Source organism: Vigna unguiculata, chromosome 9 (assembly GCF_037176805.1).
Source record: "Vigna unguiculata cultivar grain cowpea cultivar isolate G323 ecotype 2 chromosome 9, ASM3717680v1, whole genome shotgun sequence".
NCBI classification, from domain to species: Eukaryota; Viridiplantae; Streptophyta; class Magnoliopsida; order Fabales; family Fabaceae; genus Vigna; species Vigna unguiculata.
The window spans coordinates 1,055,521-1,075,715 of record NC_140800.1 but is presented as its reverse complement, the minus strand read 5'-3'; the positions used below and the strand labels follow the sequence as shown (position 1 = coordinate 1,075,715).

Below are 20,195 nucleotides of genomic sequence, written 5' to 3'. Positions count from 1 at the left end.
GCTAAAGACTAAACTACAAATGTTGGCAGCATGTTTCTATTAGCTTAAATGTTATTTCGAATGCTTTTATATTTTTTATGTTCATTTTATATTACATTTTAAAAGTTGTAATTTGTAATTTATGTTTTAAAATTTTGATTTGAACGTCTTTAATTAACAAGTTCAATAGACTAATATAAGTTGTTGACATTAATCATAAATTTGTCTAGTCAATCCATAAAAGTATTTTCTTGCACAATAAACTCATTATAATTTTTTGTTTCAAAACTCTCTTCAAATTCTATTTATCATAACTAATGAAAACTCATTTTTTATAATAATAAAAAAATTAAATATAAATAGTAAAAAAAATATTTATATATATAAATACTTTTTTATTATTTACATTAACGATTTGACTATTAGGTAGTATAAAATAACATTTTTTATAAAAAAACCGGTATAAAACTCTTAATTATAAATTGTTTTATGAAGCTAAAAATATACTTAAAATTTAGTCATATGTAAATCTGATTTTTAATTGTGAACAGAAGAATCAAATTCCTGTAAAATTATATTTTTTTTCAAAAATTAATTACAAAAACATCTAAAATTAAAAAAAAAGAAAAAAATTGGAATCAAGCTATCCTAAGATCAAATTCCAATTAATTTTCTAATATATATATATATATATATATATATATATATATCATAATTTCACATTGCAAATTCAACTCTTCATAAATGGAATTCTAAAAAATAATTTCCAGACATATTTAAACTGGACAAATAATCTCCACATACTATTTTTTTTTTTGTGCTGGATGGATACATTTGCCTACATACATCAATTTATACATACATAACATTAAAGTAAAGTAGATTAAGACACAAGACTCCTCACTCACTCACCCTCTCCAACACAAGGCAATTACACCACCACACACTGACACTCACACAAACACACTATAAAACCCCAAACCCGAAAGCAGAAACTCTTTCGTCCTTCAACCAACTTCTCTCTCTCTTGGTGGCGGCTCTCAGCTCTCATAACCCCAAACCCTAGCTTTGTTCCATTTCTTAAATCAAAATCATGTACACGTAGTTTCATTTCATCTTTCTACACGTTATTTATTTAATTACGACGAATACACACCATAATTATATTATTACACACGTATAAAATCATAGACAGAGGTTGAGGTTGGAGGAAGAAACGAAAATGGATTTGGTGGAGCAGAAGAGGAAGCAGCGAGAATTTGCGTTAGCGTCTGTGTCTGAGGTTTCTTCCTCTTCTTCGTCTGCTTCGCCGGGGGTTGGTGTGTTTGCTGGTGACCGTCTTCAAATTCGGAACGAATCTAACCATATTCTTCTCAGTGTTCATCTTACAGATTTTCAGGTTGGTTTCTGTTTTGGTTTTTTTGGAATATCCCTAGATTATTTGGTTTGTCGTGTTCGCTTCGTGATGAAGTGTGCGACAAATGGTGTTGTGATAGTGATGTCTCTGTTTTTGTTGCTGTGTATTAAAATGTTGTTGTACGTTGTCGTGGTGTACAGCTATTCAGGTTAGGTCCTATTGAATCAGTTTGCATGGTGGAAGGGTCTGATGACAAACAGGTACACATGTGTAAAACACCTTTTGCTATCTCAGCTGGTGTTGTTTCATCTGGCTTGCACATTATGAGTTTTGTTATTTTTTTTTTTGGTTTAGAAGATTTGAGTTTCAAATAATTGGTATTATGGTAGTACTCCGGTATTCTGTGTTTTTTTGTCATTAATTGTCATCAATAGTGATGTTTATGCTTGTGTTGGGTGAGGTTGGTACGATTGCTTAACTCGCTGATGTACTGTCATGCCATATAGTTATGTATGCCTTTTAACTGTGCTATTTTTGAACCAGACATCTTATTCCAGTGGAGTGGCTATACAGTTTAGAAATGAGGAAGAGAGTGAGGCCTTCCATTGTGTATTCCAACAATGGAAGAAGGATTTCAATGTTCAAGGTGCTGTTTTGGAAATTTGTGTAAACCTTCTTGTAGAATGCTATTTGACAAACTCTGTTGTTGATTTTGATTACCTCGGTCATCTTTGGTTTGCAAAATAATATTTATAAACCAACTGCATTGTTGCTGCTGTTGACAATTGTGTTAATTTAGATGAAAGAATTTCATTATTCAATGTGATTTTAGATTTTCTGAATGGTTAGATGGTTTAATGGATGTTTAAAGAACTTGTAATGGTAGTTTGTAGTATTGAAATGGTACATGAAGTTAATGTGGAGTAGGGGAACTTTGGTTGTTGGATAACTAATGAAAGGGATAGTTTCTTATTGTAATACTTTTTAGTTTTGAATTGGAAGCATTGTTTATGTTGTATAACCTTTAGGTTCTTTCTTTACAGTTAGCATCTTGTTTGTATTTTGTAGTCTTAATTAATTTGTGTAGGTTAAAATATTTGTCATCTTCCACACGAATCTTTATTTTTAACTGCATGCATGCTTACATTAGATATTTATTGGCAATATAGTATAGTTGTGTAATTATATATTTGATTTTTTTAATGCAGCAGGAAATTTACCGAATGGAACTAATGTAATAACTTCTAAAAGCAAGTTTGACGAGAAGATAGAGTCATCTTCTGCAAAAATGTATTTTCATTATTATGGACAACTTCTGCATCAACAAAATATGTTGCAGGACTATGTGAGGACAGGTTACACATAATTATATTCTAGTGATTTTATATTTAGTTATTTTATTTTTTGACTTCTACCTATTTTTTTACAGTATCTGTAATGCTCTTGTTTTTCTTTAGGAACCTATTATGCTGCGGTTATTGAGAATCGCTCAGATTTCATGGGCCGTGTAGTAGTTGATGTTGGTGCTGGTAGTGGAATTTTGTCATTATTTGCTGCCCAGGTAGTTTAACTATCTAAGCTGCAAAGTCTATATGCCATATGAGATTGCTTAAAAATTCTGTGTGACGTTCCTGTCCAATCTTTCTTCCAATTCCAACACTTGGTATGAAGTCCTTATCACTACTCAACATTGGACCATGACTGGTGCAGAGGACTAAAATTAAAAATATCACATGGCCTGACTAGCTGAACCAACAAAGAAACATTTACAAAAGAAATAGAATGTCAAACATTTTATACCTAAAGGGGGAAACACTTGAACTCCACTAAACTTGACCTCTTTTGCAAACAGACTCTCAAAACGTCAATTTTGGTCCTTAATGATACTTGGACTTTACTTACTTTTGGTATATAAACAATTTAATTTCAATTTTATCTCAATTAATCTTCAAAATTTACTATGGATGTCAGATTTCCTATTTCACAGTAACACCATCACTTTGATGTGGCACTCTGTTTAACAGAAGCAATTCTCATGCTTTGATTCTTTTTACTTGTCATGTGACACTATCTTATATGTAATATGCATGTACTATGTTAACTGGCGTAAACATTTTTTTATTTGCTTTCTGGAGCAAGGGAGGCTGATGAACTTCCAGCACATTGATGTGGGACAAGACAAACAAATTTAACCATTTGTATATCCTTAATATATATATATATATATATATATATATATATATATATATCATTTGAATTCTAATAGGTATAATTTTTTGGCAAAAATTTGTTCCACCTTAGTTTGTAAGTAATATGAATATGAATTACCAAGGCTTGCTTCCGCGAGCACATAATGTTAGAGATTGTAACAAATTAATTACATAATAATCATAAATATTAAATATGTCATTATAATAATTTCTACCCCCTGCAGCAATGAAAAATCAATCAATTACTCCGTAAAGTACTCTGGAATTGCAAATGAGTTTGTAATTAACAATCTGAATGCCAATAGATATTCACCGTGACTTTATAAACTTCTTTAAAATTGTAATTCCTAGATTTCTGCTCAAAGCTCAAAAATAATTACAGTTCCCTGACAATGAAAACGAGTCAATGACTAATTTTGTTAAGTTTTAAGGTTTGGGGTGTGCTTCTTGACCCCACATAATACTTTTTCAAGAAGTGGGTAATTTCTCTTGCTTCAAAAAGAACAATTCTTAACCCTAGACAATTATCCTACAAATGTGTTGGTGGATAACAAAAAGGCTGGTACTATTATTTTCTTTTGTAAGAAATGGTGTGTTTGTTCTGTCTTGTTTCCAGGCTGGTGCAAAGCACGTTTATGCTGTGGAAGCATCTGAAATGGCAGAGTATGCACGGAAACTTATAGCTGGGAACCCAATACTTGGTCAACGAATTACAGTAAGATTTTTCCATAGTTTCCTTTAGTAGTCATTGTTCATTAGTTATCTGATTGTTCAGGGCTATGTGAAGTGATATGTTTACATATAGGTTATTAAAGGCAAAGTTGAGGATGTTGAACTGCCTGAGAGAGCAGATATTCTGATCTCTGAGCCCATGGGTAAGCTTATGTTTTACTTTTGTGAATTAGAGAATGATCTTGATAATCCATCAAAGTAGTCCATAGTGCAGGCAGGGTGCTGCAATAGAGTTGCCCCTTGCTGCTCCTAAGGCATTTGTCACAGAGCACGGGTTGCAAATGCTCCTACATTGTTCCCTTGGTAGACAAGGCTCTATGACCCCCACATGCTCTGTAACCATACGCAGTCTGTCACTGCAACAGCCTTCATGACCTCCCATTCCTCCATCTGCTTTCTCTTTGTCTATTTCATAGATAGGGCCAGCACTAACAAATAGTTGTTGTTTTTTTTTTTTGTTTTTTTGTTTTTTTTTTATTTATCTCCTGTTTTGAATTTTTGGGCCTCGGTCCGAGTCAGACATCTTTTTTCTCTTTTCGTTTTTAATGTAAAGCATACCATAGTGTATAATATAATTGACCAAATAATAGTGATAATAAATAATATACAAAAAACTATTTAAAGCATAATATATAATAGACATTTAAATATAACTTTTAAAGCATAATACGTAATACAATATTAGTTATTTTGGAGCTGGCCACTCTTTTCCGCTATTTGCAATTGACTACTGTGTGGTCCATGCATAAGTTAAATTTTGTCAATAGATTTTTCCGCCTTGTGGTGTTGAGATAAGTTGTCAGGAATTTGGAAAGGCTGAGTGTTATATGGGGATCAGCTGTTAATAATTTTGTTCATAACTTATTAGTCAGGGAGGTTTCTCTGTTGTTGCGCAGGCACCTTGTTAGTCAATGAAAGAATGCTGGAGTCGTATGTCATTGCAAGGGATAGGTTTCTCACCCCTAATGGGAAAATGTTTCCCAGTGTAGGAAGGTACTTTGAAGCAAACATTCTCTACTTCTTCCCCTTTTATGTGTGACGCTATTAAGCATGTGACAATATGATTTTACAGAGGTAATTTGTTGGGATAATTATCTTCCAATAAGGACAGTTATTCTTTGCCCAATATGTCTTATTTTGCAAATAAATGGTTGGGATTTATGTTTGCAACCCCCCTCCCCTCCACCACCTACAAAAAAAAAAACGCTTATATTCATATAAGAATTATTTTTCCTCCTAACCTTGAATTATAATTATTACTGCTGCAGGATTCACATGGCTCCCTTTAGTGATGAATATTTGTTCGTTGAAATTGCTAATAAGGTGTGCAATTTTTTGCTGTTTTACAGACTCATTAATTTCTTAGACCTTGCACTTCTTTTAGTTCTTTGATGTAACTGAATTACAGTACTCGAAAGATCCTGCTTTCTAAAAGAACACTTATTTTGGCTTTGTAGAACCCTGTTTGTTGGATGTTGGTTTTTAAATTTTGGTTCAGACTTATACCATTATATAACATTCTTTTAGTGATAGTCGATAAGAGAAATTATCCTTGTTTTCAGACCGTTGTATTAAGCCAATTATTCTTCTTTCCTTAAATTCATTGATCAATATTGTATTATTTTACCTGTTCAGGCACTGTTTTGGCAGCAACAAAACTATTATGGTGTTGATTTGACGCCCTTACATGGGACTGCCTTTCAAGGATACTTTTCTCAGGTATCCCTCTAGCTTGGTTTAAAGAAATGAAACGAAGATTTCCAACTGGTCCATTCCAATAAGAGTAGGGGTGTATTTGGAACACGTCTAAAATGTTTGTTGGTGATCCCCTTGCACATTATATGTGATATCTGTTTCTGGAGATTATAGGACTCAGAATTCACTAGACACATTAGTTTGTTTTGTTCACTTAGACACATGAATGCATTTTTCATGTTTGAATTGCAACATCACCTGTTTTTCATACTATTATGCGTCAAATTCATGGTTCTAGGACAAATATATAGCATTTGGCATTTACATAGCAAGCTGAAAATGCATTTCAATTGGTCCATATTCAGCTTTACATTTAGTTCTGGGTTTTTTGTTTATATTTTCCCTTGTTACCTCTAGTTTTGACATAATCCTCTCTTGTTTTCTTCCCTTTCTGCCTATTGCATTCCCGATGCAAGCATTCCATTCTGTCAAACTCATTGTCTCTTAATAAATTGGCACCTATTTCTATTATTTTGGTATAATATTTACATGCTTATTGAAAGTTTGTGTTAAGTGACTATAGTTTAAATCTAAGGGTCAAATCAGGATCTGCTTTTGTTGTAAGATAATTGGAGTGTCTGGCAAATAAGTTGAGTTGGAATTATATTTGTAATTCTCGTAGCAAGCTGAGGGATATACTGTTATTTGGATTTCTAGACTTGCTATTATTATTATTATTATTATTATTAATTATATGGTTTTCTTTCATTATTTTTGCATTTTTTAATAATCATGTATGTATTGTATTTTTTTTGTCTGTAATGCTTCAACAATAAGTTGTTATGACTTTTGATAATGAATATTTTTGGAGTTGCCAATATTTTCTATGGATTCTGAATTGGTAACACTAGTTATTAAAGATTGTGCGTCTACTATCTCAGGTCTAATCCTCTTTTTGTCTTGAATTCCTTCTAACATACGCCTTGCTAATATGCGGTTCTTGTCTATCATTGTTTATTTTGAGTACTTTGTTGGTCTCCGTAAAGATGCTCCAATAGTTGGGTTGTGGAAAATACAAATTAATTAATGCCAATTGGTGGTGTGGTGCCTATTGTAGATGTAGAAATAGTTAGTATATCTAGGCAATCATTGCACCTAGCACCTAGTTGTAGCCTTTAATGTTTTAACTTCCCTTGTATCTCCTTTATCATCTATATAAATATCAAGAACAATAGAGGGTTCTGATTAAGCCCTCAAAATATTTTCACAGTTTAATCTCAAGTTGGTATCATAGCGGGTCGATCACGCTCTGGTTTTTGTCTCATATGGTTTGCCATCATCCGTCATTGTTGTACGTGGCTGACCACCATTAGTCATCGCGGCTGTCCAAGCTTAGTTCATCTCTTTCTAGAACTGCCCACTGTCCTTTTGAACTACCTAACACTGTCAAACAACATTTCCCACTGTCTGTCGTCGTCTGCAGTCGTCTGCCATCGTTCGCCGTCGCAGTTCTGTCCGGAAACCATCGGATCTGGACAACCTCTTCGAGCGACAACCAACCCTGCCGGTGCCGAAGGCAGACTCGTTGCCATGCGCCTCCACGCGCGTCATTTCCTTTCGCTGTAGCTAGGTTCGTCATCGCGCCACCTCCATAGGTGTTGCTGGAGCCTCCTTTGCCCGTTTTGACCTTCAAAACTCAGTTCCGGTGAAGTCCAGACGCAACCCTTGTGGAAATCTCCCTAGGGAATTCGAAAATCTTCATTGTTTTTCGCAACTCCTCTCTGTTTTTTTGTTCCCTTGATCAGATATGGCCACTGGAGGTACTGGGAGTGCTATTTCATTCTCTGAAAGCCCCTGCATTACTTTCGAGAAGCTAGACGGACAAAATTACCTCTCCTGGTCCGCTGTTGTTTAGATATGGTTCCTTGGTCAGTGACATCATGACCATCTTGAGAAAGACGAAAGCTATGTGCCTGAAGAAAAAGCAGAACAATGGAAGCAAGCAGATTTTCAGTTGTGTGCCCTGTTGTGGCAATCCGTGGAGCCAAGACTTTTAATATCTCTTAGGGCCTTTAAGTCATGTCACTCGTTTTAGAAGAGGACTCAATATATATGCCAACAATATCCAACGCCTATATGATTTGGCGGACAAGTTAGCATCTCTGAAAATGACCAACCATGACATGATCTCTTTCATGAATGAAGCACAATCAGTCGTGGAAGACCTGCGGATGTTTCTAAAAGTCAACGCTTCAGATGAAATGAAGAAGCTGGACAAATACTATATGGTGATGATTCTTCGCGCCATTCATCCAGACTTCAATCACATCAGAGATCAACTTCTGACCTCTCATGAGATCCCAAAAGTCCCAACACATGAAACTCTAAAATCTCCTGCTCTAGTAGAACCATTTGTTATGGCTGCAACTCGAGTAAGAGGAGGATGTGGACCTAGAGGAGGTGGGTGTGGAGGCCGTGGACGTCCTCAATGCATGTATTGCAAAAGGATGGGTCACACTCAAGAAAATTGTTACTTACATGATTTTCCTTCCAAAAATGCCAATGTCTCTTAGGTTGAAACTACTGAGTCCAAGTTCACTAAGGACGAGTATCAAGAGTACATACGTCTCAAGTCCAACAGCTTGACACAGTCATCTCAAGTTCCAAGTACATTAACAACTTGCATCTCTCAATGCATGGAAAGTCACAATTCACGGGTAATTGATTCCGGTGCTTCTGACCACATCTCTAGTAATACCTCCTTGTTCTCAACCATTTTATTTCAAGACAAACCTAATTTTATAACTCTTGCAAATGGCTCTAAAACTTCCTCAAAGGGAGTCGGTCGAGTCATCCTGTCTCCCTCCTTAAATCTAAAATTTGCCTTTTTTGTCCGTAATTGCCCCTTCAATTTAATTTCCTTAAGCCAATTAACCAAAATGTTAAACTGTTCAGGAACCTTTGATAACAAATCTTTTGTTATACAGGAGCGTGGTTCGGGAAGACAGATTGGAGAAAGATATGAAGCAGGAGGATTATATCATTTTGGATCTCGTCCACGAGTGTCGTGTTGTAGCCCATAGTCCTAAAATGTTACATGATCGGCTTGGTCACCCTCATCTGTCCAAGTTAAAAAAAATGTGTCCTGAACTTAGTGGTCTTCAGATCTTAGAATGTGAGTCATGTCAACTAGGCAAACATTTTAGATGTGCCTTTCCTAAAAGGTCTCAATCACAATGTAAATCTAGTTTTTCTATCATCCATTCCAATATTTGGGGACCTAGTCGTGTTTCGTCTTTTGATTTTAGGTATTTTGTTACTTTATTGATGAATTTTCAAGATGTACTAGGGTTTATCTTATGAAAGATCGTTCTGAATTGTTATCCATCTTCACATCCTTTTTACACGAAATCAAGAATCAATTCGATCAAGTAATCAAAACCTTAAGTGACAATGCCAAAGAGTACTTCTCATCTGCTTTGTCTGTTGTTTTAAGTTCACATGGTATCTTGCATCAGTCCACTTGTGCACATACGCCACATTAAAAACGGTATAGCAGAAAGAAAAAATCGACACTTGGTTGAAACTGCTCGTACACTTTTGCTTGGTGCCCACATTCCTGTCCATCATTGGGGAGATGCCATCTTAACTGCATTTTTTCTTATTAACCGGATGACGTCCTCCTCTCTCAATCATAAAGACCCTTTCTCCATCTTGTTTCCGGATAACCCTCTCTTTCACATTTCTCCTCGGGTTTTTGGTTGAGTATGTTTTGTTCACAACATGTCTCCATGTCTAGGTAAGCTTTCTGGTCGTGCTCTCAAATGTGTCTTGGGCTATTCTCGACTCCAAAAAGGGTATCGGTGTTACTCTCCTGAAACCAAGAAATACATGTCTGCCAATGTTACATTCTTTGAATAGACCCTTTATTTTTCTTCCTCTGTTCAAGACGCTCATGTCATACAACAAGTCCTCCCTATTCCAGTGGTTGAGTCTCCTATCTCGGATGTCTCTATCAACTCGAGTCCTCATCAAAGTCCTCCTGAGCCCCATCCCCACTTACTGATACCCTCCCGAGTCCCAACCTCCAACACAGGACTCTGACGGATAGTCCAATTATCCATGAATTTGGTGAATCCCCGACTTCGGATCCTTCTCGCTCGTCTCTTGCTCCCATGCCTCCTGATGAAGGTGATTCCAGTTGGCCCATTGCTCTTAGAAAAGGTATTCGTTCCACTCGGAACCCCTATCCCATTTATAATTTTCTTAGTTATCACATATTGTCGCTTCCCTGTTGTTCTCTTTTATTTTCGGTGTCTTTTGCTACTATTCCGAAAAATGTGAAGGAAGCACTTGATCAACCTGGATGGTGACAAGCCATGATTGCAGAAATGCAAGCTCTTGAACACAACAATACTTGGGAGCTCATGCCCCTCCCATCGGACAACAAGGCTGCTGGTTGTTGATGGGTATATGCAGTTAAGGTTGGCTCTGACGGTTAGGTTGATAGGCTCAAAGCCCAATTAGTTGTCAAAGGGTACACTTAGATTTATGGCCTTGATTATTGTGACACTTTCTCTCCCGTGGCGAAAATGACTAATATTCGCATCTTCTTTGCAATGGCCGCCATTCGTCATTGGCCACTTCATCAATTGGATATCAAGACTGCTTTCCTTCATGGTGATCTTGAGGAGACAGTCTACATGGAGCAACCTCCTGGGTTTGTTGCTCAGGGGGAGTCTGGTATGGTGTGCAAATTGCATCGTTCTTTATATGGCCTCAAACAATCACAACGTGCCTGGTTTGGAAAATTCAGCTTCATTGTTCAAAATTTTGGGTTAAGACGCAATGAGAGAGATCACTCAGTCTTTTACTCACATACTTCTTCTAGGAAATGTATCTACCTAATAGTATATGTTGATGATATAGTCATTACAGGAAAGGATATTGTTGGCATATCTCAATTAAAGGAGCACCTGTGTAGGCGTTTTCAAACCAAGGATTTGGGAAACCTTAAATACTTCTTGGACATTGAAGTGGCTCAGTCTAAACATGGCGTTGTAATCTCTCAAAGGAAGTATGTTCTTGATATACTACAAGAAACTGGTATGATTGATTGTAAACCAGTAGAGAGTCCTATGGACCCAAATCAAAAGTTAACAACTGAAGAAGGTGAATTATTCTTTGACCCTGAGAGATACAGGAGGCTGGTCGGAAAACTAATTTATCTCACTATTACAAGGCTAGATCTATCATTTGTAGTTGGAGTGGTTAGTCAGTTTATGCAGTCTTCATGTGTTGGCCATTGAAATTCTATCACTTGCATTCTAAGGTACCTAAAAAAGGCTCTCGGGCAAGGGTTGTTATATGAAAATAGAGGAAGCTTTCATGTCTTTGGATATTGTGATGCGGATTGGGCAAGATCTCCTATGGACAGACGATCTACTACTGGATACTGTGTATTCCTTGGAGGTAATATTATTTCATGGAAAAGTAAGAAGCAAAGTATAGTAGCTATATTGACAGTTGAAGCTGAATATAGAGCCATGACATCACTAACATGTGAACTTATATGGGTGAAGCAATTTCTTCAAGAAGTTAATTTTTGTGACATCCAGACTATGAAGATGTATTGTGATAATCAAGCTGCTTTCCGCATTGCATCAAATCCAGTGTTGCACGAGAGAACAAAACATATAGAAATAAATTGCCATTTTGTTCGTGAAAAGTTGTGGGATCGAATGACCAACTCGCAGATATGTTGACAAGGGGACCTCAGATTGAGTTTATTTGTTCCAAGCTTGGTACGTACAATTTGTATGCTCCAAGGGGACCTCAGATTGAGTTTATTTGTTCCAAGCTTGGTACGTACAATTTGTATGCTTCAGCTTGAGGGGGAGTTTAGAAATAGTTAGTATATCTACTTAATCATTATGTGTAAGTTAGGAGGTTGAGTGTGGATAACCTGTGCACCTAGCACCTAGTTGTAGCCTTTAATGTTTTAACTTCCCTTGTATCTCTTTTATCATCTATATAAATATCAGGAACAGTAGAGGGGTCTCATTAAGCCCTCAAAATATTTTCACTCTTTAATCTCAAGTGTAGAGAAATGGTAGAATCTAATCAAGTGCTTTAGATGTGCATGATGAAAGATCAGTAGGAGCAGGATTTAGAAGAAAAGATTTGATGAGTGTAGTAGCCCTATTGTTAGAGGTAGAGGGAGACTAAGAAAAACTATAGTTGAAACCATTAAGAAGGATTAACCTTTCCTGTTAGGAGATTAACATTTATAAAAACTATAGTCCTTATAAATGGTGTCTTATCACCATGATTTGACATTTTTACGATTTGTTTAGTTTTTCCAATCCTCAAATCCCATGGGCAAGACTAAGATGGGTAAATTGAACGTGTCAGCTTTCTGTTTTTCTAGGATCTGTGTTGTTTTCTGAATCCTTTAAGGATCCCATGTGCGAAACAGAAATGGGTAGAATAGAATGAAAATGTTTCTCAACATTTTCTATTACTAGCCTTTTGCTTCTAGGGATTTCTACGAGTGTTCCATTATGGTGCTTTTTGTCAAAGGAGTAAAATTGGACTGCTATGGTTTTTAAAATTTATGTTGTGGTGAATAAATTTATCATATATTCTCTTCTCCATGCAGCCTGTGGTGGATGCTTTTGATCCAAGGTTGTTAATAGCTGCTCCTATGTTCCATGTGATAGACTTTACCAAAATAAAGGTGAGAACCTTCTCAGTTTTATTTGGTTAGATCGTTACTTTCCAGAGATCCTACTGGCTGATAAATACCACTTTTCGTGGAACAAACTGATATCTCCATCGTAGTACTCCAGCTAATACATAGCCTATACCACCATATTTGTGACAGGAAACTTGTTAATAGAAATATGTGACCTGGTAGTTTGTATCCATCAGTTAATCCTTTGAGCCTATTGCTGGATCGCGGTTGTATTTCTTCTTGATTATATCGGATCAATGTTTAGAAAGAAACATCCGAGTGTGCTCAAATCATGTTTCATTCTGTAGGAAGAAGAGCTATATGAAATTGACATTCCTCTCAAATTCGTAGCCACTGTGGGTGCCAGGCTACATGGGTTGGCATGTTGGTTTGATGTACTGTTCAATGGAAGGTAATCTTGCACTTCTTCGTGATACATTTTCTGTTTTTTCATGCATCATTGCTTTGTTATTGTTTGCATCAGTTAATTTGTCACTCAATTATTCTAAATCCGCAGTACTGCTCGAAGGTGGCTTACCACTGCCCCTGGTTCACCTACAACCCACTGGTATCAGTTACGCTGTGTTCTCTCACAGCCAATATATGTTGTGGCAGGGCAAGAAATCACTGGCAGGATGCACTTGATTGCCCACACTGCTCAGAGTTATACAATCTATTTAACATTGTCAGGTTGGTAATTGTGTGTTTTTTTTTCTAATTTATTACTATATTATATCTTGCACCATGTTGTGGATGAACAAATTTCAATTTTTCATTTAGCTAAAACATGGGGCCCTGGTGCTGAACAAGGAGGGATTCTTCAAACATCATCCTGTAAACTTGATCTGAAAGAACCTTACTATAGAATGTCCCAACCTCAAGCTTATCCATTAAACCAGGATCAGCAACCTCAAGTACTTCTACCGTCACAGGTATTGAATTCATAATCCAATATCTATTTTTTAACTTCTTTCTGCAAGCTTATTGTGAGTATAAATCTATGGAAGAAATGTAATCTCTTCCTGTTTACTGCACTAGTTTTTTTTTTTAACAGTAAGTTTGTTTGCCAGGATATAAACATCCAATCTCAAGATTTGGATGAGGTGGAGATGATGCAGCAGCCTTCGCCCAAGTCATGTGCTCAAATTGACTCGCTCATGCAGACTGCATAAGTTAATGAATACTTTATGCTTTGTAACATGAATCAATCTGTTAGGGGTATATGTCCGTCTTTATTTGGATATACCCCTTCCTTGTACATCGATGTTTTTTTCTATCTATTGTGAGTGATTGTGCTGCAAAATCCTGTATTCAATTGCATCGTAATTTATCCAGCAACACATTGCATTCTCAAGCCTGGTAAAATTGTGAGCCTCATTATTTCTGAGGTATTGCATCTGGCTTTGAAAGGACATGTCAGGCTCATAGGGGGGGCGTTATTTTTTGTTAACTACTTAAGTTGAAAGACTTTTTTGCTCTTGATTGCTAATTGGAAGTGAAATTTTTTATTCTAAATTATACCCTTTTTTTCCTCTGTAATTTTCTACACTGAAGCTTGTCAAGCATACCTTGGTAGAGTAGGAACAACCTTATAATAGACAACTCACTTTAGATACACATTTTTCTCACTATTTGCTACTAGACTCTGCTGGAGTTGCTGACCTTCCATCTCCACTACCTAAATACTTCTCTACATATTCAATATATTTTAACAAAGAGAGGTCCAAATAAGCCTATTCATAATTTTTTTAAGTGTCATCATGTCCCTAAATTGTACAATAATTTGATTTCTCTACAAAAATTGAGTATCTTTCATGTAATGTTTTTATAATAATTCTTGTATTTTATTGCACAAGAAATCCGATGGGACAATATACATGCTAGAGAATGGAAGACCAATGAAGATAAAACTCAACTATACCAGTGTTGGTTAGGATATTCATTGACACTCATCATTTAAGAATTCAATCTCGAGTTATGAATAAATAATGCACGTGAATTAAATGAAATGGAATATGAATGAAAGATGGAATGCAATGCATGTTATGATCATATGCACGTTATCAATGATTCATTTTACAGAGAAAATATCATCTTGGGATTACAAAATCAAAACACATGCTTATGGAGATGCAGATTGCTTTGCCATGAGTTCCTGGTAGTGGGTCAGGTAAGCGTGTACCGTTAAAAAAAGCGGCGGTCGATAGTATGAAATATGCAAGTACGAAATATTTTGTGGTTAGCTCGAAAGAGAAATCTCAATGTAAAGAAAGGACTCACACTTGAGGACGAGATTGTTGGAAAGTGTGAGTTTAAGTTCCACATTGAATAAAAATGAGAAAGTTGAGCCCTATATAAAGATGAAGACCATAAATTCACCGTCTTAAGATTTCTCATTGATGTTGTATATTCCCGGTAATCCTCATCTCCATAAGCATATGTGCTTTGATTTTGTAATCATAACTTGCACTGCATTGATAACGTGCATATGGTCATAACGTGCATTGTATTCCATCCTTCATTCATATCCATTTCATTTAAGTTTTTATTCCTTTCAGTTTTCTTCATTCCATCTTAGTCTAATTCATGTGCATTATTTCTTTTCACTTTCATTCCAATTCACGTGCATTTCATTTTTCTTAGATCTACACATGCATTGCATCAATCATTTCCATAAGCTAAACTTGACACTAATCATTTCCTTGGATTCAATCCTGAGTTGTGAATGAATAATGCACGTGAATTAGACTAAGATGGAATGAAGAAAACTGAAATGAATAAAAACTTAAATGAATGGATATGAAATGGAATGCAGTGCAAGTTATGACCATTCGCATGTTATCAATGATTCATTTTACAGAGAAAATATCACCTTGGGATTACAAAATCAAAGCACATATACTTATGGAGATGCATATTGCTTTGCCATGGAGTTACTAGTAGTGGGTCAGGTAAGTGTGTACTGTTAAGAAAAGCGGCGGTCGACGGTACGAAATACTCAGTGGTTAGCTCGAAAGAGAAATCTCAATGTAAAGAAAGGACTCACACTTGAGGGCGAGATTGTTGGAAAATGTGAGTCTAAGTCCCACATTGAGTAAAAATGAAAAAATTGAGCACCATATAAAGATGAAGACCCATAAACTTATCACCTTAAGAAAAGCGGCGGTCGACGGTACGAAATACTCAGTGGTTAGCTCGAAAGAGAAATCTCAATGTAAAGAAAGGACTCACACTTGAGGGCGAGATTGTTGGAAAATGTGAGTCTAAGTCCCACATTGAGTAAAAATGAAAAAATTGAGCACCATATAAAGATGAAGACCCATAAACTCATCACCTTAAGGTTTTTGATTAAGAGTGGTATCAACCCCTGATAGTTGAACTCATGTCTCATTGATGTCGTATATTCTAGGTAATCCTCATCTCCATAAGCATATGTGCTTTGATTAAGGTGATATTTTCTTTGTAAAATGAATCATTGATAATGTGCATATGGTCATAACGTGCACTGCATTTCATCCTTCATTCATATCATTCATTTAAGTTTTTATTCATTTCAGTTTTCTTCATCCCATCTTAGTCTAATTCACGTGCATGATTCCTTTTCACTGTTATTCCAACTCACTGCATTTCATTTCTCTTAGTGCATAACATCAATCATTTCCATAAGCTAAACTTGACACACATCGTTTCCTTAGATTCAATCCCGAGTTATGAATGAATAATGCACGTGAATTACACTAAGATGGAATGAAGAAAATTGAAATGAATAAAAACTTAAATGATTCATTTTACAAAGAAAATATCACCTTGGGATTACAAAATCAAAGCACATATGCTTATGGAGATGCATATTGTTTTGCCATGAGTTCTTGGTAGTGAGTCAGGTAAGCGTGTACCGTTAAGAAAAGTGGTGGTCGACGATGGTATGAAATACTCGATGGTTAGCTCGAGAGAGAAGTCCCAATGTAAAGAAGGGACTCACACTTGAGGACGAGATTGTTGGAAAGTATAAGTCGAAGTTCCAACATTGAGTAAAATGAAAAAAATTGAGCACCATATAAAGATGAAGACCCATAAACTTATCGGCTTAAGGTTTTGGGTTAAAAATGGTATCAATCCCTCATAGTTGAACTCATGTCTCATTGATGTTGTATATTCTCGATAATCCTCATCTCCATAAGCATATGTGCTTTGATTTTATAATCACAAGGTAATATTTTCTCTGTAAAATGAATCATTGATAATGTGCACATGGTCATAACGTGTAACGTGCACTGCATTTCATCCTTCATTCATATCCATTTCATTTAAGTTTTTATTCATTTCAGTTTTCTTCATCCCATCTTAGTCTAATTCACGTGCATTATTCCTTTTCACTGTCATTCCAACTCATTGCATTTCATTTCTCTTAGAGCATAGCATCAATCATTTCCATAAGCTAAACTTGACACGCATCATTTTCTTAGATTCAATCTCGAGTTATGAATGAATAATGCACGTGAATTACACTAAGATGGAATGAAGAAAATTGAAATGAAAAAAAACTTAAATGATTCATTTTACAAAGAAAATATCACCTAGGATTACAAAATCAAAGCACATATGCTTCTGGAGATGCATATTGCTTTGCCATGAGTTTTTAGTAGTGAGTCAGGTAAGCATGTACCGTTAAGAAAAGTGGTGGTCGACGATGGTATGAAATACTCGATGGTTAGCTCGAGAGAGAAGTCCCAATGTAAAGAAGGGACTCACACTTGAGGACGAGATTGTTGGAAAGTGTAAGTCTAAGTCCCAACATTGAGTAAAAATGAAAAAAATTGAGCACCATATAAAGATGAAGACCCATAAACTCATCGGCTTAAGGTTTTGGGTTAAAAATGGTATCAACCCCTCATAGTTGAACTCATGTCTCATTGATGTTGTATATTCTCGATAATCCTCATCTCCATAAGCATATGTGCTTTGATTTTATAATCACAAGGTAATATTTTCTTTGTAAAATGAATCATTGATAATGTGCACATGGTCATAACGTGTAACGTGCACTGCATTTCATCCTTCATTCATTTTCATTTCATTTAAGTTTTTATTCATTTCAGTTTTCTTCATCCCATCTTAGTCTAATTCACGTGCATTATTCCTTTTCATTTTCATTCCAACTCACGTGCATTTCATTTCCTCTTAGATTTACTCATGCATAGCATCAATTTTCATAAGCTAAAGTTGACAAGCATCATTTCCTTAGATTCAATCTCGAGTTATGATGAATAATGCACGTAAATTAGACTAAGATGGAATGAAGAAAACTGAAATGAATAAAAATTTTAATGATTCATTTTACAAAGAAAATATCACCTTGGGATTATAAAATCAAAGCTCATATAGCTTATGGAGATGCTGATTGCTTTGTCATGAGTTCTTGGTAGTGGGTCAGCTAAGCATGTACCGTTAAGAAAAGCGACGGTCGACGGTACGAAATATTTTGTGGTTAGCTCGAGAGAGAAATCTCAATGTAAAGACTCACACTTAAGGGCGAAATTGTTGGAAAGTGTGAGTCTAAGTTCCACATTGAGTAAAAATGAGAAAGTTGAGTATCATATAAAGATGAAGACCCCATAAACTCATCGTCTTAAGATTTTGGGTTAAAAATGGTATCAATCACTCATAATTGAACTCATGTCTCATTGATGTTGTATATTCCCAGTAACTCTCTCTCGAAAGACTCAATATCTATGAGATATAAAAATTCTTTCAAATATTTCTTTGATTTTTGGTTTCAGGAAGAGGAAACCAATCGATAATTATATATAAGGAAATTATACATTACTCTGCATGAATGAAATGTTATTTCAATATTGCTACTCAACAAGGTATCACTGAATATTAAAAAATTGACACTCATGAAGAAACATGAGCTGAAGAACAGTTAAACTAAGAGAGAAAGAAAACATTCCTTTTCAGGGCTTAACTATTTTCATCATTGAAAGTGCGTGAATCGGTGGCAATTTGGATTGGCAGAAGCTCTGCCACAACTCCATCTTCTGTTCTGCGTCCTTAGTCAGTGCCTCATACACGTCAGTTGCAATACTTCGAGCTGCATCTCTTGCCTCTGGAAGTCTATCATTCAGCAAATCAGCTGCAACTTCAATCAGTTCAGCCAAAGAAAACTGTTCCATTTCTTCAAGACCCTGCTCACATTCACATAACCTTAGAACAAACAGTGCATAGACACAAAAACAAACAACGTTAAAGACATGAGCTTGTAATAATGTCTACTCACCATCTTTGAGACACAGTTGGAGAGAGAGACAGCAGCCTTGGCCCTGACCCTAAGGTTTTTGTGACTAACATATACCCTTAGTTTCTGAAGCAGAGGAAGAGGGGTCATGGAACTAACCATTGAGCCAAGTGCTCTATCAGCTTCTTCACACACAAACCTTTTATCTTGGGAAGCTTTTAGCAGCAGCTGCAGCAGCTGTTGATGTTGAACCAAACAACACATTCCAACCCATTAGATAACCAAAAAACAAAATGTTTAAAACTTATCTTAGTCATTGTGTGAGAGGTTTAAGATTTAAGAACAAATCCACAACATTTTTACAAATTTAAGAGCTAAAACCAATTTTTGATCAAAAACACATTTTCAATGAACCCTACAAAATTTATCCTAGAAAAGAGATCACATAAGAAAAATCTGAGTCCAAGTACCAGGCCATCAAATGCATCAGAGGTCTCGGGGTCAAGCAACTTGTCACCAGAGGCGTTGAAAATATCAGCCGCAGCCATAATTGCGGTTTTGCAAAGAGCACTACGAGGGTTCTTCATTGTCTTCGCCACCACCAACACAATATTTCCCCTGCCCACAACATCATTACATTAATTCCTCGAAACCCAATTGCCCCCACAATCAAAGCTCAAAACTTTAAAAGAAAAATATAAATTTAAACAAAGAAAAAGAACAATGAATATAAATATTCCTTACAAGATAGGGAATAGAAGGGACGAGTGGAACAACGCAAATCGCCTAGCATCGTTCAGCGACTCACAAACCTTGATCCAGTTTTTCGAATTCAAATCTTCAATCAAACTCTGCATTTCCAAACATTTTCACTTTTAAGATAAAATGCTCCAAAAAGATTGAATTCCAAATCTTTAATCGCACAACGAGAGAAAGAAAGGAGAACAACACACACAAACCTGAATCTGAACTTCGGGATCCGACAAGGGTTTAAGGTTGTCGGAGGAGACATAGTCAACAGTGGCATCCCCTGATGAGGGCAAGGGAACTTGGTTTTCGCCATTGACGGCAGCAGCACGATCTTGCTGTTTCTGGGTTGCAACAGCAATCTTGGGTTGTTTTTTGGGTCTCTCTGGGGTTGTTGTTGGGAGAGCGTTGTCGATGGGTCTGAGAGCCATTGTGAGTGTTGCAGAGCAAAGAGAAAGATGATCAAGAAATGAAAGTGAATGAGTGAGTGAAAGACTTAAT

The 20,195-nt window shown here is 36.1% G+C and overlaps 2 protein-coding genes across 3 annotated transcripts; one reads left to right on the top strand and one right to left on the bottom strand.

Moving 5' to 3' along the window:
- The first annotated feature begins 908 nt into the window (after positions 1-908).
- On the top strand, positions 909-14,224 carry LOC114163071 (putative histone-arginine methyltransferase 1.4). 2 transcript variants are annotated; one of them, XM_028047136.2, is made up of 15 exons: positions 909-1,378; positions 1,537-1,596; positions 1,880-1,982; positions 2,548-2,691; positions 2,794-2,897; positions 4,163-4,261; positions 4,352-4,421; positions 5,175-5,271; positions 5,547-5,601; positions 5,914-5,997; positions 12,635-12,712; positions 13,018-13,121; positions 13,227-13,399; positions 13,490-13,641; positions 13,780-14,224. In XM_028047136.2, the coding sequence occupies exons 1-15, from the start codon at positions 1,202-1,204 to the stop codon at positions 13,879-13,881; spliced, it is 1,602 nt and encodes a 533-aa protein (XP_027902937.1). In that variant the 5' UTR covers positions 909-1,201; the 3' UTR covers positions 13,882-14,224. The 2 variants fall into 2 exon arrangements, with proteins under 2 accessions (XP_027902937.1, XP_027902935.1); XM_028047134.2 differs by having other exon boundaries at positions 2,545-2,691.
- A 4,218-nt stretch (positions 14,225-18,442) lies between these two features.
- LOC114162774 (ARM repeat superfamily protein) lies at positions 18,443-20,195 on the bottom strand. The gene is made up of 5 exons (XM_028046748.2): positions 19,907-20,195; positions 19,692-19,798; positions 19,418-19,565; positions 18,990-19,184; positions 18,443-18,897 (listed from the first exon to the last, which is right to left on the bottom strand). Exons 1-5 carry the CDS (start codon positions 20,123-20,125, stop codon positions 18,667-18,669), a joined length of 900 nt encoding a protein of 299 aa, XP_027902549.1. The 5' UTR covers positions 20,126-20,195; the 3' UTR covers positions 18,443-18,666.

Bases quoted from the DNA above. Each gene is read 5' to 3' on its own strand.
- LOC114163071 (XM_028047134.2), top strand. From the start codon at position 1,202: ATGGATTTGGTGGAGCAGAAGAGGAAGCAGCGAGAATTTGCGTTAGCG. The intron at 4,422-5,174 runs GTAAGCTTATGT...GTTGTTGCGCAG, and splicing joins TCTGATCTCTGAGCCCATGG to GCACCTTGTTAGTCAATGAA. The intron at 5,272-5,546 runs GTACTTTGAAGC...TTACTGCTGCAG, and splicing joins ATGTTTCCCAGTGTAGGAAG to GATTCACATGGCTCCCTTTA.
- LOC114162774 (XM_028046748.2), bottom strand. From the start codon at position 20,125: ATGGCTCTCAGACCCATCGACAACGCTCTCCCAACAACAACCCCAGAG. The intron at 19,566-19,691 runs GTAAGGAATATT...TGTTGTGGGCAG, and splicing joins TCCCTTCTATTCCCTATCTT to GGGAAATATTGTGTTGGTGG. The intron at 19,185-19,417 runs GTACTTGGACTC...CAACATCAACAG, and splicing joins CTGATGCATTTGATGGCCTG to CTGCTGCAGCTGCTGCTAAA.